Below are 24550 nucleotides of genomic sequence, written 5' to 3' on the forward strand. Positions count from 1 at the left end.
TTACTAATCTAAGAACAAGCAAAACAGAGAAAGGAATGAATCACAAGCTACTTTCAAGCTTTCCAGTGATCAAAACACTGCACGCTTTGCCTGAAGGGTATATTATAGAGCATATATTCCATATTGTCCTTTTCATTTCTTACCTGTGTATTATTATATGCTGTCTGTTATGTATAATTCTCTATTGTAATGATCTCAGTTCAAAGGTCACACAAAAAAATCTTAATATTGGAGCAACCAAACTCGAAATGTGTTGTTTGAGCCATCAATTTTAGCATTCTCAAAAATGTTTTTTCAACTTAATTGAATACTTGGCTGTGGGTCTAAGAGGCTCAGAGTCAAGCCCTACCTGCAATTAACTACTCCAATCACCTGACTGCCCCCTGCCTGTATTATAAATACTGCACTCTACTCACCTGTACTTGTCTTTTTGTTTTCATGCGACCGCCATCCCTCCATCTCAGCAAAGGCTGGAATCTTTCCACCATCCCGTCCTCTGCCAAGCCAAGCTGTACCTCATCATCCCTGCAGAGAAAGCGAGTCAAGGCCAGCAACATGTTCTGTGTTTCTGTTTGCTGGTAATAGAATGCTATATCAGGGGCCTCAAGAAGAGAATTAATGTGCCAGTGGAATGGCATTGTGGGGTAAGTGGGAGCCAGGCCTGTCCTATAGTTGGTCCTGCAGTATAAAGGGATGCCTCATTTAATCTAATCTGAATCAATGTTTGTCTATGTGCCTCTTTGAAATGCATGTTCTGTTTTGTTAACTAATGTTGCATAAGTAAATGTGCACAATATGTAATTTGCTTTTTAAGTTAATAAAACTCCACATAAGTAATCCAGCTTTGAAAATAAGTGTACTTTACTGTATGTACAGAAATGTGATAAATACCATACCTGTGTCCTGTTGATTTTGTAAATGAGATGGAGAAAAGTCGACATAGTCTTTTATCCTAGTTAACAAATAAACAGCAAGCAACATGTTGTGAGTTTGTAGGCAATAACACACCACAGGGTGTGCATTTATGAAATTACCACACACCCTGGAGTGTGTTATTGCTCTTATAAAAAGTGCAATTAATACAAAAAATCACAATATTCAGTATTCACTCAGATGACAACATTAGACCTAAATTGTAGTGCAAAAAATCCTGCATGGACCAGCATGTGATTGCTAAGAACCAATCAGAGCACTTAGTTTGCCTATGGCATTTTATAATGCACAGGGTTCCCTTTTAAAGTAAGGACACATTCAGGGTGCTGCTCAGTACGTTTATTTACGTGTTTTGCAGATTTTCTCAAGAAATCACATTCATGTGCAACTTTATTAATGCATAACAATATGACATTCACTTTCACGATGAACAGAGCAATACATTAATATACACTGGTCCACAAAATGCCTTTACAGCACCAATATCCAACCTGGCAAGTACAGCTAGTCTCAATCAGTTTAATATTGCCTGCATAGTTTCAGCTATATTTTAATCACAACATTTCCACATAGTTACTTGATGCAACTCCCTATTAGTAAACTTAAAAATCCTCGCCGATATGCAAAATCCTCTCTTTCTGTTTCTCTATTTAAAACTATATTGGTACATATAGAGGAGTGTATTTCATTTTGAGATATATATTAAGAATACCACACGATTCAAAGTGCTTTTGTTAGCCTTTCATGCTTTTCCATATAAAATATTTTCTTATCACAAATGATATTTGCATGCCACAATCTAGAATGTTCGACAGCGTTGAAGCATTTTGGCTGTGTCCTATTTTTCATGTGGTTTTGGTGGGTCTTTCAGTCCATTCCAAAGCAGGACCTTGTTCGAACACACAGCTCAATTACACAATGAAGGATCTGGCTGGAGCAATGCTCTACTGCTCAATTCAACAATGAAGGACATGGTTGGAACAAAGTCCTGGACTGAAATGGATTAAAAGATCCACAAACTGTAGGATATGCTTGCTTAGGGGATTTGATCAATTTCTAACCACCCCTGGATTCTAATAGAAATTGTATTAGAAATTCTCTTAATTAAACTTCATCATTGTTTTCCTGTAGTCTCCTGTCCACAATGTAGGAAAAATAAAAAAAAAACACAAAAAACCAACCGGGTCTCCATTTGAATCCACAGTTTCAGAATAGTCATTTGTCAGGAAGTTGAGGGTGCATTGTAGAGGCTGTAGCAAGCATAGCCATGCCTGTGCTGGTATGGCAAACATGTATAGAAAAATACATTATTACAGCCAATCTTTGCATTAAAAAAGCAAAGATTGGACTGGAATGCCATTGAGCCAGTATACTATTGCAACACAATACAAACACAAACACAAATCAGAGATAAATGATACAGACTTGTACAATCTTAGTTTGTAGTTTATGGATTATATAAAGATTTAATTATTTCTAAACTAAATGGAGGCAGCCTTATTCTGCAGTGCCCCAATAAAATCCATCAGTGGCTTATCCCAGCGGTTATAGATTGATCAAATCATCCCATTAGTTCCAGAAAGTTATCTTTCTCCAGCATAGTTCAAATTATAAAACCAGATTTCTAGCTTAGTCTCTTTGTACCTACATTTGCTGAATGACTATCACATGGTGATGACAACAAATGCATGACATGCAGTTTCCAGGGACGCTTAAGACCATGCAATTTATAGCTCAGATGCTATAAAGGTTTGGAGCACTTAAAAATCTAATACATTTTTAAAGACAATGTATTTAACAGAGAGCTATACAAGTGGGACTTTTTCATGGTTCACTTGACTACACTGTTCACAGTTAACAGCAAGGACGGGTTTCAGTCTTGACAATTTAAGGGATTTGTCAGATCATATGGACATCAATGTATTACACCTCTTGTGGAGCACAAGTCTGATAATGTATTGAGATGTAGCAACATATTTTTTTTGCTTTACATCAAAACTAAACTCTAAAATACAGTAACTGATTTGAGATATGATTTGAGAGACTAGGGCTGGTCTGAAATATCATAGTTGACTTAACTAATGGATTTTTCTTTTAGAGCCACATTGCAAATCATTTTCTGTTTCATTCTGGAGACTTTTTAAAACCCAGCTCATCCCTGTGGCCACTATGGAGCTCATGGCTTGTACACCAGAGTCCAACCATTACCTTTCCCTGCAACACTCTTCCTCCAAGTGAATGTAGGAAATACCTTGTGGCGGAGTGTCCCGCCCCTATTTATTATTATTTGTATTTGTTTGCGGCGCGGATAAAAGCGCAGCTTCTTTTGGTATTGTTTTTTATATTTATAATTTAAAAACCCATAAGGATGCGTGGCTGATCAGCTACTGATTATTTAACTAGCTGACAGCCATGCATCCTTACCAAACGCGTGCAGACTGTGGCCGAGGGGTAATAAGATAATTAACAGCTAGTTAACCCCTCGGCCAGAGTATAGGAACCTGCAGCTGTCCGTGCTGCAAGGTTGGGTGTATAGAGAGGAGGTATGGGGAGATAGAGAGGAGGCAGAATTTAAAATAACAATTGCTAAAATGTGCTGGATCAGCCAGCACAACACTTACTTGTTTCTCTGTTTATTCGTTTGGCCCTCGTGCCCTTTTGTTTTTGTTGTTTTGTTCAAATCGTTTGTTTTGTTTATAATAAAATCAGCTGAACGCCGTTGCATTCAGTTTCACCTGCCCATCCATTGTTGTGGTTCTGTTACTTCCTGGTCTGTGACGTCACCACACCTCACCACTGCAAGCCATCCTGCCACATACCTGCTTTGCTATTTGTTACTCATGTATTTCTTACATCCACTGGTCACACTCTGGTGTACCAGGGTTTAACCTCTGGGTTTTAAAAAGTGATTAATCTTAGAAATCAACTAAAATCACAAACATTAAGCTAATAAACAAATTTAATAAATCTTACCTTAAATTGCCGAGCTGTTCCCTGTACTAATCTTTACTCACAGAATCACACTTTTATTTAAATTAAACCTGATTGAACCTGAACCCCTAATGATACTGAAATCCACCAATTTAGAATCAACAAACTAATAAAGATGGTTCTACAGAAATGGAAATAAAACCAGATCATAATGAGTTCTCCTATGGTTCTTAGCCACATTTCTACGTGCATCATTAACCTGTAAATCTCATCTCGTTCCAATTTCAAACAGGGCATCTACAGTCTACCATCCAATTCAAATGTTACACACAAGATCAAAGATTGTGTGTCACGTTTTTGTGTAATTTCCCTATAAATTCCTTATTTCCCTGATATGAAATGAATTGAGAGCCTTCCCTGTATTCTACAGGGTTCTTTCCCTCTCCAGTTCAAGGTTTACACGAGCACCACGACTATCGTCCTTTACAGTAGATCTTCCTTAGATCACTTCCTCCATCATGGAGTCAAGCTGGAGGGACCTCTTTCTGCCAGTCCCACAGTCCTAACTGGGGATGATGGTCCCTATTTAGACTGGTTTGATCTTGGTCTGTCTGCTGCTAATGGAAACAAAAGGTACTGATTTAGATGGAGAGATAGACAACCCTACTTCCATTCTGATTCTCTCTGTATATTAGTATCCGAACCACATTTGCCTTTTTTATAAAATACCACCTCCATGCACCATCTCTCTCATAGGGGAACGATCCTACCAATCTGTCTACTATCAGCCAAGATAAACTTCAGACAATGCCTCAGAAACTAAAAAGTCTCCCAGGTAAAGAGAATTCAAGGGGGAGTAATAAATAGCCACTCTAAAGATGTTTATACATATTCACAAAACTTAAAACAATTAGTTAGAAGGTTAATTAACAGTTACTGAACAAAGAAATTATCTGCTTATAATCACATTTTACCAAAAAAAATGACACAGCTGTAAACACCATTTTAAAACATTTCATGGCACTAAAATCAATTAAAAGGCAACTTGGTATGTGTATGGAATGGCACACTAACTAATGTATTCTTTGTTGTTTATATTTTCTTTCTAAGAGTAACATATAGAGCAAATGTGGTATTTCTTACATGCACTAGGGGCAGAATGTTGCAAGGGGACAGGCTAATGGTTGCACTCCTGTGTCCCCAATGTACTTAAAGTTTAGACATGACTCTGGGCCTCATTTACGAAACGGCACTAAATGTAGCTGTAACATGCACATTAAGTAATGAGCCAAACGTGCACCATGAATCTAAATTTACTGTCCCATTTACTAACAGAGAACGTATTAATTTACGTGCACACTATTTGGCTAATTTACATACCATAGCATGCACACTACATGTATTGTGAGCGATAATTTAATGAGCACGGTAATGTCCAAGACTTACCTGTGACCACCGTGATATAAAAAGCCCCAGCAGTGGTCAGTGCTTATTGTGAAAGGTGGAGGTGGCTTACACTGACCGAAAAGGAGCAATCAACAGACGCAGCCCTCTGCAGGGGACAGGCAGAGGCAACACAAACTAAAACTGCACACAGAGGAGTTAGAAATTCTAGTGGAGGAGGCTGTTTTAAATTATAACACCTAGTTTGGTCCAGTGTTTTATTTAACCACTCTATTGTTTGTACCAATGTAATGAACTATAAAATAAAATCTAAGAAATTATAACATTCATTCACGCTTAATATAACCTGTTATTTACAGGTAATTTTACTGCTCTGTATGAAAACTTTAATGCAAGTAATGCCTCCATGGTGCCAGATAGATTTCAGTCTAGAAAAATAGGTTTAAATAGTGCACCTATCAGTGGTTAAAGCCTGGTTTCAAAACAAACTAATTATCGCTTACTTTAAGGTGCACATTACGATAATTGCCCTTTAGTGAATATGGTGTGAATAAAGCACATCTCATTATTCAGAGCAGGGTGCCTCATTTAAATACATTATCACGGATTACCATAACCATCAAATATTCATTCTGATTACCATAGTGGGGCACAATAAAATCAGTGTGTGCCATAATATGCCCACTATTTTGCACAGTAATGAATACAATTGCAAAAGTAAATATGGAAATTATGAACGTCCACACGAATTGCAATTATGGTGCACCATAGTGTTTAGTGCCATTTCGTAAACAAGGCCCTAAGACCACTATAGGGGACACCCTAAAATGCCCAAACTTTGACATTTCATTCCCATAACAATTTATTTTTGAGAGAAAGTAAAACAGATTCACTTAAAAAAAAAAAAAAAACACTCAGCATAATGCTATTATTATGTTGTTTTCATCTAAGAGTTACTGTCCTGCTGTTTGGAATGTCTAAGTGCTAAAAGTCAATTTGGTAACTTTATTAGTCATACTGGACCCTCAGTCAAGCCTTCCAGAGGCAAGCTGGTCGCATTGTCAGCAGCAGACTTTTCTTCCTCTTCAGCTGTGGCCTGCATCATGAGGCTGGCATACGGTAGATGGCAATCTATGTGAAGAAAGGGGGGATAATGCTGTCTGTAGCAGATGTAGGCAAAGACGAGACCAACCAATCCACCAACTAGGGCATCTGAAAAGCAAAAGTACACAGTCAAACAAAGTTATACAAGCAACATGCTGTAAGTGGCTATGGCTCAAAGGTTACTGGAGAGCTCTGAAGTGACACTGTACAAAAAGTCAAGATTTGGCTAATGCCTTGATCAACGTTTCTTATTCTTTATGATTGAGTTCATTCTGCCAGAAACCTGTTGCGGTGATGCCCAGGATAGAACATCCAACATAAGGGAAAGCACAACACAGGGCAGACAGTCTCATGTGTCACTGGGCTTGAAGTAAGTAAGTGTGAAGTTCAAGCTACGATTGCAATACATTGTTATCCTTTAAGAAAATAGGTAGTGTAAAATATTTGATCAACTTAAATAAACAACTGTACACTGCTCCAAACAAAGAATAAGTAGATCAATTTACTGTTTTACATTTAATTTCTTTATTTATTATTATGTATTTCTTAGCAGATACCTTTATCTAGGGCGACTTACAGTTGTTACAAAATATCACATCATGTTTTATGGTGCTTGCTGAGTGGTTCTGGGTTCTGATGCTCCCATACTGAGTTTTCATTCTTCTCTAAATCTGGCTTTACCTTGCTTTATGCTTGTCTGGAGAATCCTAAATCCCGGCACTGAACAGCTTTCCTTATTGTGACTCAATGTAACCTTTGAACTCTGCCAAAACCAATCTCAGAGAATAGGTGGGACTGACAGAGTTCAAAGGTGACATTAAAAAGGACCATTTAATTGCTAACTTTTGTAATTAAAATATCTGGAAAAAGAGATTAATTATCTAATTTAAGTGAGTGGAATGGAAAGGCCTCGCTGATAAAGACCATTTCAAATGACTTTTAGTTCCATCTCAGGCAAGGGATTTACGTCATCAATGTGAGACTAAAGCTGAGGGAACACGAAACCACTTATTCAGAAATAGTGGCTTGAAACCTGGTTCCAGGAGACCAGGAGACCTAGTTTGAGACAACTTTGCTCTATTAAGCTCTAAGTCTACCATGTTGTGCCATGTAGTGGCCTGAAACCAAGTTCCAAGCCACATAGATAGTGAGACTGTGAGATTAATTGGATTATTAGTCTCACCTTCCCCATCTTTACGAGATTCACTGCTGACAGTTGCCATGTGCTGAGTTGGTTGTGCTAATTGCTGCTGTTGTAGAGATACATTGAGTCTTAATCCAGTTAGTCTCACTCTCCATCCTTTAGTCTTACCTTGATGATACAAAAAGCCTTTGCTCAAAGCAACTAACATGACTGTCATGTTGATAAGAGAATAATATATATTTTCGAACCCATTCCATTCTACCTTTAAAGGCTGATAACTGCGCAACACCATATAGTATGAACCACAACAGCCGTACTGTTTGTTCTTATTGTTTTAAACTGAAAACATCTCTAAAATATATTTAGTTTTGTAGTGTAAAAAGACATATACATGTTCCTTGTGTTTAAATACCAACCATAACCCATCTCTCTTGAAATGTCTTCTAAAAGATTAAATTATTATTATTATTATTATTTATTTATTTCTTAGCAGGCCCCCATTATCCAGGGGTACTCAAGCCAGTCCATTCCCCTCCAGGCACTCACTGCAATATGGTTCCCAGAAAGCAAAGCTAAATAGATTCAGGTTGCTTTATCTACCTAGCACGGCCATGTTGTAGTTGAGCTTGTCTGTCACTCTGTGCGCTCCTGTTTAAATAATTTAAAAAGCCATGTCTGAGCCAGCTCTCAGTTACCATGACATCCGGGGTCATCTGCAAGCCCGGAGGCTGATCTGCTGGGGAATTCAGCTTTCCACTTGAGAAACGAAAATCGAAAACGTGAAGCTGTTTGTGTATTCAAACAAGTCTATTTAAATTAAAGATCAATTGAAATCTGCTGCATGTTTAGCTTTAGTTAGCTGATTTAATTGGTACATTTCATGACTCTCTCTAAGAAAATGCTGTTCACAATGTACTATAATTATAAAGCATGTATGAGAAATTCACCAATCAGTGCATGGTCTTGTCTTGTTTACAGAGAACATACGTCTCAATTAGTTTTTTTTTTTTAGGTTCCTGACTATAATATCTGTTTTTGTGATTTATAATACGTTAATATGTTGTGCGTAAGGTGTCTCTTATAATGAGAGACATACTTTTCCACAGTTTGAGCTGATTATTTTTGCTTTGAAGTCCTCTTACCCAAATGCATTATTTATACAATAAGATACACCTTACACATCACATATGAACATATAGTATAGGATAGAATTCTGGCCTTTGCACCAGGGCTTTGTTTAAGTTCCTTTAAAAAAAATCTAATCATCTCCACTATTTCTCTCAAATCCAACTTCTGTGTTCCAATAAAATACAGTATGTACATCAACAAGGGTTTCAAATTTTTCACCTCTGGACCAGTACAGCCAACATAACAGATTTTATTTACAAGCAATTCTCAATTTATCTAGTAATGGTTTGTATACAAACATATTGTACTAAAGGGTGGATTACGTTTGTAATATTTCATGTTTTATTAAATTATATGGATATGTACAGTCATTTAAACACAATCAAAATGATGACCAACACAGGTGATTTGATTGGATTTGCATTACTTAAGAAATTCCACCAGTCTTTTGACACATTCTTATTTTCCATCTGTATCAAATCCTGTGCAGGCCCACTTGAACAATTTTGCTAATTTTAAGGTATTTTTTCCTAATTTGCATCCAATGTGATCGTCATTTTTAAACTTCAGAGGGTAACACTTTACATTGTGTCTCTAATTAATGTGTATTTACATAGATACATGTGTACTTACACATAATTACATTGTTATTATGCATAGGGACAATGTACTTAAAGTGTTTTTGCATGATATAACCCTAACACTAACTCTAAACCTAACCCCAACCCTTTCCTGATACAACTGTGTACTTACATATATCATGCAAAACGATGTACACGTATATGTATCTACAAGTACATGTATCTACTTGTATGTAAAATAAAGCATTTCCTGCTATGAATAAAAAAAAAAAAACATTCAAAATAATATTGATCATTATTGTCTCATATCAATATTGGGTTTTTAAGTTCAATCAAATGATTTAACTAGGACTGGCAGATTCAAGAAATGGTTTTAAATCAGTAACTAGTGTATTAACTAGGATCTAAACTGAACTCATGCTAGTAGTCAATGGTTTAATAGGCACAGATCTTTACATCTAAAATTCACACAGTTATGTTGAATATAACACAATTATAGACAGGTCTTCAGATAGCAATGTCTTTTGAGGATCGAGTCCAGTATAGTTGAATTAATAGAACATCATTGCAACTTTGTTCTTAAAGTTCAGCAGAGTTCTGTTGTTCCAGCTTGCTTGTAGAAGAGAAGTATTTGGTTGTTGTATATTGCTGCTGATGCTGACTGCTTCTCCCGGCCTTGCTTTGTCTGAAGAAAGTCAAAATGAAACAAGCACAGGACTAAAGGCCAGCATTGATCCACAGGGCCTCTAGTTGAGATGAAGGGGGGAAAGATGAATACTTGAAGGTGAAGATGAAGGAGAAAGAGCGTGTCTGAGATGGAGAAGAGAGAGAGAAGGAGATGGAGATCATGTTCTTCTTGAAGCAGCACTTCTTAAACACCTTTCCAGAGGTGTGTCATTGTTAGAATCATCCAGTTAAAGTGTATCCACCCAGATGATGCAGAGAAGTGATCACTCCTTTCCATGTCTCCTCCCTGATTATCATATGAAAACAATAACGTTGTTTAATAATGATTACAATAACGTTACCAAGAGGACACATTCTGTGTAACTCAGGGTCTGCAGCGTGCCACAAGTGACACATATTGGTTAATTAGCCTCTTGGACTCCAAAGAGTCTGTGTAAGGCCATATAACTCTCACTTTAATCCTGATAAGAGAGGTTTACACTGGGAAGGTTGACAAGTCAACCTGAAAGCCTCTTTCCTGAAGACAGATACTGAAACTGCTGTATGAAACATGCATTACATACAATTCTATATACATAGAAATAAGAGGAATATGGCAATAGATATATTTCATTTTTGGCTGTCACTTATTGGCAGAATCCCCATCCTGTCCATTACGCTCTAGGGTAAAACTCTTTGAAAACTGTGTTCAAGGTTCATCATATAGGATTGAAATATATTGAAATTATCAGGACTATCCATAGGAGAAAAATAAGATTTACTGTACAATCATATGGTAAAAAATTCTTCACCATATTTGGCTATCTGAAGTGTGTCCGTTTGTGTCCAGCATGTTGAATGTCAAAAGCATTTGAGGCCATTTTGAAAGTACACATCATCTCAAGTTAACTTGGAAGGAAGGGGCTTAAACAGTAGGCATAGATGTGCAGTTTAATAGGTCAGGTATCAAAGCCTTGGAGCAGGAACCTGCTGACTCCCATTACAAGCACAGCCTGACACAACCTCCAAACAACTTTAAAGCTGGACTAATGCCTTCAAACAGGCAGTGTGGTCCTGTGATTAAAGTCCAGGGCTTGTAACCAGAAAGTCACCAGTTCAAATCCCACCCCTGCCACTGACTCACTGTGTGACCCTGAGCAAGTCACTTAACCTCCTTGTGCTCCATCCTGTGGATGAGATGTTAAAATTGTAAGTGACTCTGCATATAATGCACAGTTCACAGCCTACCTCTGTGAAGTGCTTTGTGATGGTGGTCCACTATGAAAGGCGCTATATAAATATATTATTATTATTATTATTATTATATGCCTGGGGCTTCAAGACCGATTAAATTACCAGTCAAACCATATTTAAAATAGCACGCAGTAAATCATGGTTTTGCATTCACGATGAGTCATTCTTTATCCCGCATTGTTCTACCTAATTATGTTCCCTCACCACAGCAATCCCGCACAACAGCTCAGGAGAACTGAAAGTCAGTAGGCATCTTCCGATCCCACCACCAAGCCAATTGCTCTTTACACACAGGAACTGTAGCTTGGAGGTCAAAGTTGAGTTTTGGGCACATGTGACACCAGCATGATGAATGGAAGTGCAGGACAGTTAAGCTTTAAGGAATGAGTTATTTAGCTAGAACCCCTTTACAAAGCAGGAAATTAATTCCAGCAGCATACAATACATCATGACAAGAAATGAAATGCAAGGTCAACAACTTAAAGATGCAACGGTTGGATCAATCCCTACAAATAAAACTGTACAGCTGTGGTAATTATTGAGAAGAAAAGAAGACTCCTCAGTAATGGAGAGTAACAGATTGCGGTGTCCCCCGTCACATGCAAATGCAAATAACTGTAAATACTGTGTATTAGGGTAGTGGTTGGGTTAAATCACCCGGTTTAGTTCCCCTGCAATAGGCAGTATCCAGGCATGTGAGAATGTGGCTGGAATGCTTTAAGTCTGATCAGATTGGAGGGGAATGAAAAGCTCTGTGAGGATGTGGTCAGGCTAAAACGGATAATTCATTGTCAATTTAGCCTGGCCACATGTAAGCTCTCGGTTTCAACCTAGGTGCGTGACAGCGCTATCATCACTGCACAACACAGAGGCAATATTGCGGAGGAGAGGGCTTACCTTGCCAGTGGTGTTTGTAATCACAGGTGCGTGACAGCGCTATCATCATTGCACAATACAGAGGCAATATCGCGGCACACAGTCGCCAGCTTTTTCCACGCCCGTTGTCTGTGAAGCATTGCAGCTTCCCCGCCAAGTAGAAGGAGGTGAATCCCAAGCCAGAAAAGGCAACTAAAAACAAACACAAGGGTTTCATTAACACTGTGTCAAGAACTGACATGTGTCAATTCTATCCTATCAAAATTTCTGCATTTGTTGTTGTGCACATTTTCTGGTGTCTATATTTAATAAATAATTGATATAGAGTGTTGCTTTATTATTATTATTTTCTCTCCTGTTACCATTATAGATATACACCATACTTTATTCAGACAAGTAGTTTAATTTGAAAGTGACACATTTATATGACAGTTCAACACTAAATACAAGCTTTTAAACAATATGGATCGTTGTGTCCTATATTCCAACTTTCTAGCTTAATTTATTTTTCATTTGTTGTCTCCTTGCATTTCTCTGAAATCTATATATTTGTTTTCTCTGTTCCTTCCCCACTACCATTCATCTAATTACACTGTATAGTGCAATTTAAGTAAAAATATATTACAATTGGACTTTACAGTTGAGATTATTGTAACAGACTGACAAAAATATTTCACTGTGCTTCCCTTTCCTCCATGGCAAGGTAATTGTTACAGCAGGGAATGGTGCAGGTTTCATGTGAGATGCTGGTACTTTGACACGCGAAACTTCTCTGTGTACCATTAAAGTCTCTTACATGCTAGACTTTGATAACACAAAGTACATGTACCTATGGTTTCAATTAACAACTCCAACCCAAAGGTTTTTCTAACAGCAACACTATTCTTATAATCTCTAATGTTAAAGGAGAGATAATGAATAATTTAAAATCAACGTTCTTCTTCTCAGCACTAGCAACATTATCACAAAACCGGTTCTTGACTCTGCCCCATGGCTATATGATGTCCACAATCATTTTGAAGGGTTCTTCCTGCAATTCCTCAGGTACAGTGTTTTTTTTTTTTTTTAAGTCTGTGCTTTGATGTGAGCTGAAGAGTTGTTCTTAAGTTCTAGTGCTAGCCTTAGACATATGTAAGAATGACTTGGGGCAAAGTGTCTTTATGCGTCCTTTGTGTCCTTATGTGTCTTTATGTTAGTTATGTGGCCATCTATTGAAGAGCCACAGAAGTTCACTAGATGGCACGGGTGCTTACTATACAAAGACGTTTGGCTTACCTAGCCTATGTTACTCATGTCTACAATTGTCAACTGGAGAGCAGCCTCTACTTAGCAAACACAGTTTTTAGTAATTTTAATAAGAGCCACATCATTAAAAGTATTATTGAAGAAAACAATTACAAATGTAATTTGAAGCTAATTACTCTTTAAAGTCTGTCATGCAAGTTGTCAGATCCAGTATTAAAGTGAGTGTAGCTTAAAAAATATTTCCATAAATCTTACCTATTGTCCACTTTGCTATTTTGGTCTCAAATGTGCAGTTTTAAAAGAAGCAGATGTTATAGTAATATGTAATTTTTTTTATTTTAAAACGAGATATGTGTTACTACACGAGGTTAAAAAAAAAATCATGTTTGCAAGCCATTCTTTCAGGTAGTGTTGCAATTCCTTAGACATTTCACCCAGGGAATGAAATCACCCCACCCCTTCAACGGCTTCTTTTCTATTATTAACCAATGGGCTGCGTCCCGTATTGACTGAAAATGTTAGTGTTTTAGTTCCTGTACACGTTGGTCTTGGTATAAATGTTCTACAGGATTATTCATATTCCTCCAGGTCTAAAACGTTATCCGCAGCTCGTGGTAAAGATATAAATCATGCCACTGTGCTGCATTTTAATTATGTGAATTAAATCCTGATGACAAAACTGTAAGAAGCAGCATCCAGACAAGGCCATTCGTTTCCCTGGCAGTGCAGTGCACAGTTCCACAGAGATCTGCCACTTTGATATGGGGTAAACAAGAACATAATACCAACAGGGGAGACAAGGAGTTAAGCCAAGTTCAAGTGAGCTCAGGCAGCATCTTATACCACGTTTCCATGAACCACATAACCCGGGTAAGTGCTCGAGTTGCCCCCCACAGTGGATAGAGTTCTTTCGCGTCACCAGGGCAACATTCAGCATTACAGTGGAACTGGTAAAGGAAGATATGCAGCCAAAAAGGAATTACGTATGGCCTCCTGTGCCAGCGGAAAAAAGAATGGCGATTGCACTGTATAGGCTGGCATCCTCAGTTGAGTATCGGGTAGTTGGCAATGTGTTAGGGTTCATAAAACCACAGTTCATCGCTGTATTTATAAGTTTCAGAGGCACTGCAACACGTACATAGCTATGCCAGATGTAACTGAAACAAAAAGCACTGCTCTGCGGGACCGTCCTGCTTCTGGCGAACAGCACCACCTTGCTTGTTCCTGCGGTAGGACTGTTTCAGTTTTTTTAATTTGTCCCTAGCTTGTGGGACTGTATGCTGTATTCCTCTTTCTGAGAGGGCATCAACCACTTGTTGGTACACATGCTTGTTACGCTGTTTCAGGCGATCGAGCTGGCTCAACACATCTAAGTCACTAACTATACTTATTAATGCCCAGGTTTCCTCCTCGCTCCAGCGATTTTGAGTGGAGGGCGGACACGCGTTGTCTTTGGACATAGATGGAATCAAAAGCAAGGGAATTCAGTTACAGACATGTAGAAAGCAGCTCACTTGCTCTTCGTTTTTAACTTTAGCATATTTTTTACAGCAAGGGTATTCTCAAACAGCTGCTTTAGTACTATAACAAGGGCATATAACGCAGTTCATGGTAAGTGGTTTTATACAGAACTGTAAACCCACACAAGATATACAACATGACAGTCCAGACACAGCATAAAACAATAATAAAAAAAAGCCGCCCGCATTATCATTAAGGTGAACTACACCACTGCTAACCATAAAACTGCCCATCAGCCACTTACTTGGAATCTAAAGTAACAACTGACCTGCTCCCTTGGAATATTTACAGTCATGTCACTTAAGGATAAACAAGCTCATTAACATTTACATCTGAAATGTGGGTTTCCAGAAGAAACGGGGTGGATTTTCCAGTGTTTTTCATCATTTACACAAGTAAATGAGATTTACCCCATCCCTCTTTTTTTCAGCCACAAACCTGATTTACATGAGTAATTCTCCCAAACGCGAATCACCATTTTATGTGTAAATAGCCCCACATGGAAACCCCATGATTGTGTGCAAGTTTCCCCTTAATGCAGTGTGCATTGCTTTTTGGATACAGTTTGAAAATGAAAACAATAATACTTCACCCTGCCCTTGTAAAGTACTTTTAGCCTCAGAATTATCTTTGATGTATTACCCCCACCATAGCGTTAAAAAAAAAAAAAAAAAAAAATTGTTGTTGGGTAATTTCAACATTACCTCTGGCAGTTGTTGCTATGGATTCAAAACCACCAGAAATTAGTGCAGAAAAAAGAAGCATGGATTTTCTCGTTCGATCCTGTGGTAGAAAAAAATGCTACTCATTTAAATTTAATGTCATGTTGTTTTGCACGACTGCAATTACTGTACGGAATTAGAAATGTTTCACAAAGCTTTTTCACATGCATGGCCTGAGGGTGAAATACTGGTATCTATATATACAGTATATATTAATTATTATTGTACATATGCTTCAACAGTAAGTTGCCATTTTAAAATATATATGTTTGTATATATTCACCTATGTTTCAGTGAGAACAGTTATGCGTAAAAAAAACAGTTATGCCGAACAGGAAGGGTAATTTAAACTGCTAATGGTAACTGTAGTGTTGCGTTTTGACTGAAACATACCTGTGCTGGCTATGTCATGTCAGCCTTTCCCTTTCACTATTTTGCCTAATCGTGTCTGTCTCTCCACCCATCTTTGCCTGTCACACTATACATGTTGAACACGATAACTAGCTTCAATTTACACAAATCTTCACCAAATCTTTACCCCTAGCTTCATATATACATTTCAAATTGATGTGGCTTTAATCTGATAAATGTATACAATATTTTAACCAGTACACTCACTTTTTTACATTTTATCGTGTTCTTACTTTCGCGATTATGAGGACCCACTGGACACAGCTGGACATTCTAATTTATTATTATTATTATTATTATTATTATTATTATTATTATTATTATTATTATTATTTATTTATTAGCAGACACCCTTATCCAGTGCGACTTACAATTGTTACAAGATATCACATTATTTTTACATACAGTTACCCATTTATACAGTTGGGTTTTTACTGGAGCAATCTAGGTAAAGTACCTTGCTCAAGGGTACAGCAGCAGTGTCCTCCACTGGGGATTGAACCCACGACCCTCCAGTCAAGAGTCCAGAGCCCTAACCACTACTCCACACTGCTGCCCCAGGGAGAGGATGAAAGCCAGGCCAGAAACAATGTGAAAAGTCTTGAACACTACAGCACACGATTACTCCGTCTCTACAGTCTATATGATTGTGTGTATTGCATGTACAAACTGCAGATAATAATTTATTTTAAAATAAACTATTCACACAATAAAACACTTGAAGAAATAGGGTAAATAAGGTGCAGGCTACATATAGTCATGGACCACAATGTAGTTTACAAATAAGTTGGAACACTTTTTTAGCCTATATGCGAGGAACAAGAAATGCTACAACATAATAAAATAAAAAAGAAAATGACTAGCTAACACTCTCCATAATAATGACCTTCAAATTACACGATATACAGTATATATGGACAAAATGCAAAATGACTACATAAAAGTGCGATTTAAAATAAATCTTGAATCAAATTTCTCTACAATAGCAATATACTGTATTAGTGGTTGTATTTCTTCTCAAGCTGGATGTGTCTGGGTGAAAAAACTGTAGTTTACTGCAAAGTTAGTAATGCATAGTAAAGAAAACAGGGGGTGTGTGACAGTGAGGGCTGCATTGGTGATGTTAGACCAGGAAATGAAACAGAAACACAGGATGGTACAGGGCAAAACGGCGTGGCTGCACTCGTATTTTAATTAATTAAACAAAAACAAAGAGTTTAAACAAAACACAGAAGAAATGGGCACATTGGCCAAAACAAAATAAACACTAACAATAATAAACATTTCTCAGAAAACGAGTACCTTTGCTCGCTGGCTAGTAGCATTCGCTCTCACTATTATCTCTTCTCACTCTTCTCCTGCTCTGAGTCCGGAGTGGGTCTTTTATACTGTGGCTGGAGCCTTAATTACCTATCAAACAACCACCTCACTAAGGCTCCAGCCACACTCCCACGGGCTCCACTGGGATGGGGATTCAACCCCATCCACGGCGGCTACATTTTTGCCGGTCTCAAATAATAAATAATACTATCGGACGGCTTTCGTCCATCCGCACACAAACATAATTTATAATCCTAATAATAATAATAATAATAATAATAATAATAATAACAATCATACATAAATAAAATACACACAAGGGGTGGGCACCCTGTCATACTGCCCCCCCCCCCCCCCCCTTGTTTATGTCCACAGTCTGGGGTGGGAGCGGAGGCTTCCCCTGGCCTCCCAGTGGCAACTCGGGCCATAGCATACTGGCAACCCCAGACAGTAGCATACAGGCGGCATCCACTGGCGATGGCATGCAGACATCGTCAAGGCGACGGCGAGCAGGCGACAATAGGCGACGGCGAGAAGGCGTCCCCAGGCAACGGCAAGCAGGCGACCCCAGGCAAAGAAGTTCTGGCGACCCCCTGCTAAGCAGAGCCGGCGACCCCAGGCGACGCAGAGCTGGCAACCCCAGGTGAGGCAGAGCTGCCGCTCTCGTTCTATCCACATACCATCTAAATGCCCGAACCGGGAAGAGGGAATTTAATCTCCTATCCATCTCCTCCACAAAGGGAGGCGGATGGAAAGCGTGTCCTTTCGGTCCATTGTGATAAACCTTTCGCCCGGCCGGACAGACTGGCGAGTACGGCAGACGCCAGCATCTCATTCTCTCCCGTACCAGAGTACAGGAGGGGAGCATTGAGGCTACCTGCCGAGACGCCTTGCGTTCTTGGTAAGAACGCTGCAGCAATTCCTCAACCTCTGGTTCAAAGGAATGGTCAGGGGAGGTAGGGGCTGCTTCTGAAGGAAGGAGCCACCTTCCCATGAGGCCGCGATTTAACTCACATCATGGTCCTCCTCAGCAATGCTGACATCCGGGGTGACCACTGGTGCAGGCGGTGTACTGAAGGATCAGGGCACCGAGTGCAGGTGTTATTGACATGCTGTGGCGCTAAGCACCGAGGCATGGGGCATCTAAACACCAAGGGCGCCGAAGCACCAAGATGCACATAGCCTTAACTGCGTGTAATCAACACAAACCCAGGGTAGCGCATAGGCAATCAGGAGAGCAGTATAGGGGAGAGCACGGTGCTGCACCACGGTGCAGCGTGGCGATAACCTGGTTCTAGACCGCGTGCAGTCACACAACGTGGTAGCATATGCCAGAGTGGAGCACAGGGTCAAGGAGCATGTTAGCAGGAAGATAAATTTACTTCTTTTTAATTAACTGCAAAGGCGATAATAGAAAAAAATAGATGCTTACACACCAGCAATTCAGCTATGAGAGAAACACATTCACCATGTCAGGCGGGTGAAGCGCGCCAAGTAGGCAGGCTGAAAGCTTGCTGATTCAACTCAACAGTGGGACACAGCAAAGCTGGGTCCCGGTGGGGGAATCACGCTGCTAATACTTTTTCTTTTTAAACTGCAAGGCAGTAAAGAAAAAACACATATACACACACAACAGAAAAGTTGTAAAGATAAAATAGCAGTCACCATGGAATCGCATCTAACTGTTTTTTTTATTTATTTTTTTTACCAGTGCACCGAGTAGCTGGGCTGAAAGAAGCCAGCGGATGCAATTCAACAGCGGGGTGCAGCAGAGCTGGGTCCTGGTGGAGAAACCGCGCTTCTTTTTTTTTTAACTGCAAGGCAGTAAAAAGGAAAAACACTGTAGCGATCTCGGTTAACGCAGGCAGGCGCATCACACAAGGTGATGCAATCCACACACAGGCGGAAAGCGGGCGCGAAACCGGGACCAGCTTCCAGCAATGAAATTGAGAGAGAGATAGAGAGCTGTTTCACACAGTCTCGATCACACCAACATCTACAAGCAGAGGGCAATGAAGCACCGAGGTACTAGACACCTGCGTACCAAGCACCATGCGCACCAAGTGCACCAGGTACTGTAAGCACCGGGGCGCTATGCACACCGAGCACTGTGCGCAACGAGTGCACTAAGCACTGTGCGCACTGTGTGCACCGAGCACCATGTGCACCGAGGCACAGCCAGGATGCGAACCTGCACTCCCCTGACTGGCAAACCTGCGCTCCCCTGACTGACGAACCTGCGCTCCCCTGACTGGCGAACCTGCGCTCCCGACTGGCAAACCTGCACTCCCCTGACTGTATGACTCATGGCCATGTCTTAACCAGGTACCCCCACCCCCCACCATCAGATCTATTTCTTGGACCACACAGCCTCCTGTGATATCAATAGCATCCTCATACAAATGGAGCACACTGTACACCAGATAGACTGGTCATGCTGAGAACAGACTCTAAACTGACTTTGCTTATTCTAAACTCCAGACAAGCATGCACTGGAAATCAGTACACCCAGACTGTAATGAGATGCAGCATCAGCACCCACAGGCATAATGGACTGTGAAGCAATTATACTCAGACCATAATGACAATACAAAGCTGCCGCTGCTGTTACCCAGACTAATGGGACAGAACCTAACTGATTACAGAACATTGCAGAACTGAAGTCCAGTGCGCTGGAGTACTTTTTAGAAAATACACACACCCACACACACAAAGATAATGATTCACAGTTTCAACTTGTGAAGAGACAGTTCTTAGGAATTTAATAAAGTTTTGATATTCATGAGATTGTTCTAAGCTATAAATAACGTCAGACACCAAACTTCAAGCCGAACAACTGGTCAAAACTATAGTAAAGTATATTATTTTCTCAAATTGCCTGCAGTAGGAGAACAGTGCAGTGTTGTGTAACTGAATACTGCAATATTCTCCTCCTGCATGGAGGGGGAAAGGGAGCGTGGGGGACTGAACAATAATATAGTACCGGTTGAGTGTTAGAAAGTGGTACATTGTCAGACTGTGGTACGTGTACCAAAACTCAAAACTTGACCTGTGTAATGTCAGAAAACTTACACTGGAAACTGTCAGAAACTTTTTGCAAATTTACACTGGAAACGGACAATCAATTTCTCTAAAAAGAAAAAAAATAAATCACAACGAACAAGACAAAATGAGAAGTCCACCTCAAAGTTGCACAAGTAAAAAAATGTACAAGACCCAATGTATTGCATATGATAAATATTTGCATACTATTTTCTTGGTGGAAAAATATGATAAATTACATTAACAACGATGTAAAAGACTGAAAAATATTATGAATTAAATTAAAAAAGATGTAAAAGACCAAGAACAACATAATGTACCAGATTTGAATGGGCGCTTCCCTGCTTTCTTAGCAGAAGTTGTTTAGGGATGCGCAAGCAAGCACAGTGCGCTGAGTACCTGAAAATAATACTACACCGGTAAGAAATGAAAGTTACTTTCGCCTCTGACTATAACTTCTACTTTGACTTCAGTTTGGGTAAAATCTGCCAATCTGACTTAGACATTGCCAGAACTGTATATATACTGTATTCTAAATAGTACATTTAGTATTATTTTTATTATTTGTTTTGCAAAACATAAACGTTTCACTTTCATTGCATTTGCACTTTTATTAAGTCTGTAATACAATGACGCATTTAACTGTGATTCAGTTCATTTGATTTCAGATAACAATGTATTTTTCATCTTTTCTCTTTTACACAAAAAACATTATTTTGAGTGATTAATGAAGTTGACTGTACCAGGGAATGTACAGTTTTCTAAATTAAATGGCTGTTTCTCTAGCCTCCTGAGAAGCATTGGATAGCAGCTGTGGTGCATACACAATGATTAGTGTAAGTACGTGATAGATTGGCTTCCTTACAGAGTGACCATTATCTTGAAAAGATAGTTGATATTCATGGGCTCCATTGTGTACCACACATCCTGGATGTTGAGATATTTTTGTGGGGGACGCTTGGGATGTAGATAAAAAGTGGGCGCGCCTAGGGGCAGTTTTGAAAAGTATTTTTTAAATGATGACACTGGGCACATCGCGTTTCCCAGGTAAGGCATACAAGAAACCTTGGTGCTGTTCCTTGTTTGCCTCTGTGTGGCGCTTGTGATTTTCTGTGGCTTTGTTATACTGTAACGTCACATATTCTATCCCATCTTCATCTTGCTTGATAGCGAATTAACTCGGTTTGAGTTCTCCGAGTCCCTCTCTGCCACGTCTGGCCATGTTTAGCTGTATGTCCAGCTACACTTTACGTACTAAGCCAAGTGCTGTACGAGGACAGAAATGAAGACACTGTTTGCTGTTTTAAAGTGGGTATCTGAAATTATGTTTATAGATCGTCTCACTGTGGGAGAATTTAAAAAACTATTCAGGCCAGCTCGCAAGCTTGTGTAGCTGCTAACTGAATACTGTGTGCCAGCTGATGTTATCACTTCAGCAAAGAAACTTCTTAAAACTGTGTTTATTTCAGAATTAGATGCAGTTTTCCAGTCCATATTATTTTTTTGTTTGTGTTGACCAATCATTAAAAACTGACACAGCCCAAGTGGTTACTTTTTTTGTATTTCGCTCTTCTTTATTGACTTCAATTCTATTAATTTCAGCAGTACTGAGAGAGAGGTGTCTTGTAATACTCACGGTTTCATTTTTTTCCTGACCTTTTTTCTTTAATTATTACTGTTGGTTCCATTACCGAACTGTTGTGGTCTAAATTCTCCAGGAATGTGTGGGCATTGGAGTCAACAAACAAGTTAAAATTTACATGGAGGAAGTCTGAAATTGTATTATTATTTTGTTTTTATTGGGGAAAAATGGTGGCCAATTCAATTTTTTTTTTAAACGGTATTAAATGCTTGGCGCAGTAATATCTGTTTGTAAAAAGTCCTAGTTGCTGGGACTTGATTTTACCCGTTGGTTGTACTGTAATAATTCAATGGCTTAGAATGCCTATCAGCCAATCAGGACGCAGATATCTCCCAACCCATTTTATAATAATCCATAATGGAATAAAAAATGAAGTTCACACAGACAGAGATTTCTAGGGTGACTCATAATACTGTATAGTGCAGCCAGTACATGCTAGAGCTGGTGAAAGGAAAAGTAGACCAGTTGTTCTTCGGGTCGGGTTTATTATTTTGAACCCGTGAAGACCTCTTCATGGACTTGGACGTTATTCCTGACTATATCTACTATTATTGCCCAGTGTGTGCTGTTTTCTGTTGCTCTCTCTCTTTCTCTCTCTGTTTTTGTTGCTCTATATTTTTTCATATTACCTTGTATTCTATTAGGAGTTTAATGATGGTGGAAGAAGGCTTTCTAGGGTGTTTTACTTTCGTTGTTTTGCAATAAAGAGCAATCATTGCGCTTTGTTATTTTTATGGCTTTATATTTGGATATTATACTCTGCATTTATACGCAGCGTATTGTTAATTGTTTTTCTCTCCTCCATAATAAATTATTTTCATTTGGTATTAAGTTATTCTGTTGTTCTTTTTTTGCTGTCACTCAGTCCTCTGTCATCTGTCTGATATATTTGCCTGTTTGATGGTAGGCAAGTTTCAATTTGGGACTTTAGTGCCTAGTTTTACACTGAATTTTCCCGGTGAATTAATTGACTTTCTGATATGAATTAAGAAGCTCTAAAAGTAAGATTATAACTTATATGTGTATCCTTTTTCATTCATTTTTTAAAGTAGTAAAGAGAAAGGGTCATTAAAAGCCAAATAATTATGTACTTTTTTTTACCATGCTGACATTAATTATTCCTTATAAAACTTAATACAAAAGAGAAAAAAAAACTTGGTCTTTGCGATTGCAGTTGGATTTGTAGCTGGACTGTGGGTGTGTTTACGCTACAACATAACTTGCATCCAATTTCTTATTCTTACTATGATTGGCTGTAAAGACAACAGGGCTAACTAGTGATTGGATAATGTTTCATTGGGTGGGTTTTTATAGTGCAGTTTCCTAGCAACTGAAGACATTGCATTCTGAGAGATGTGTGACAATGTAGGTTTTGGATTTGTGGGAATACGGGTTTTGGATTTGTGAGAATGTGGGTTTTGGATTTGTGGGAATGCAGGTTTTGGATTTGTGAGAATGTAGGTTTTGGATTTGTGGGAATGCAGGTTTTGGATTTGTGAGAATGCAGGTTTTGGATTTGTGAGAATGCGGGTTTTGGATTTGTGAGAATGTGGGTTTTGGATTTGTGGGAATGCAGGTTTTGGATTTGTGAGAATGTAGGTTTTGGATTTGTGGGAATGCAGGTTTTGGATTTGTGAGAATATAGGTTTTGGATTTGTGGGAATGTAGGTTTTGGATTTGTGGGAATGCGGGTTTTGGATTTGTGAGAATGTGGGTTTTGGATTTGTGGGAATTTATTATTATTATTATTATTTATTTCTTAGCAGACGCCCTTATCCAGGGCGACTTACAATTGTTACAAGATATCACATTATTTTTACATACAATTATCCATTTATACAGCTGGGTTTTTACTGGAGCAATCTAGGTAAAGTACCTTGCTCAAGGGTACAGCAGCAGTGTCCTCCACCGGGGATTGAACCCACGACCCTCCGGTCAAGAGTCCAGAGTCCAGAATGCAGGTTTTGGATTTGTGAGAATGTAGGTTTTGGATTTGTGGGAATGCAGGTTTTGGATTTGTGAGAATGCAGGTTTTGGATTTGTGAGAATGCGGGTTTTGGATTTGTGAGAATGTGGGTTTTGGATTTGTGGGAATGCAGGTTTTGGATTTGTGAGAATGTAGGTTTTGGATTTGTGGGAATGCAGGTTTTGGATTTGTGAGAATGTAGGTTTTGGATTTGTGGGAATGTAGGTTTTGGATTTGTGGGAATGCGGGTTTTGGATTTGTGAGAATGTGGGTTTTGGATTTGTGGGAATGCGGGTTTTGGATTTGTGAGAATGTAGGTTTTGGATTTGTGGGAATGTGGGTTTTGGATTTGTGGGAATGCGGGTTTTGGATTTGTGGGAATGCGGGTTTTGGATTTGTGAGAATGCGGGTTTTGGATTTGTGAGAATGTGGGTTTTGGATTTGTGGGAATGCGGGTTTTGGATTTGTGGGAATGCGGGTTTTGGATTTGTGAGAATGCAGGTTTTGGATTTGTGGGAATGCGGGTTTTAGATTTGTGGGAATGCAGGTTTTGGATTTGTCCTGAGGCTCTGGGAACATCATTGGCTCCAGGAGTATCTATACTACGGGGTAGGTGTACTGAAGTGTTGTGCCTGTCGCAAATATCGCAAACCAGTTGCA

At 39.1% G+C, this 24550-nt stretch overlaps 1 protein-coding gene across 1 annotated transcript in view; it reads right to left on the reverse strand.

Moving 5' to 3' along the window:
- Nucleotides 1–1257: 1257 nt before the first annotated feature.
- The window catches only part of plpp4 (phospholipid phosphatase 4), a 109374-nt gene continuing 86081 nt past the window's right edge, over nt 1258–24550 (reverse strand). The window contains exons 6-7 of the mRNA XM_034030735.3: nt 12043–12213; nt 1258–6480 (exon numbers count right to left, since the gene is read on the reverse strand). Of these exons, the coding sequence (XP_033886626.1) occupies nt 6281–6480; nt 12043–12213 (371 nt within the window). The 3' untranslated portion in view covers nt 1258–6280. The remainder of the gene's footprint in view (nt 6481–12042; nt 12214–24550) is intronic.

Source organism: Acipenser ruthenus, chromosome 13, assembly GCF_902713425.1.
Source record: "Acipenser ruthenus chromosome 13, fAciRut3.2 maternal haplotype, whole genome shotgun sequence".
NCBI lineage: Eukaryota > Metazoa > Chordata > Actinopteri > Acipenseriformes > Acipenseridae > Acipenser > Acipenser ruthenus.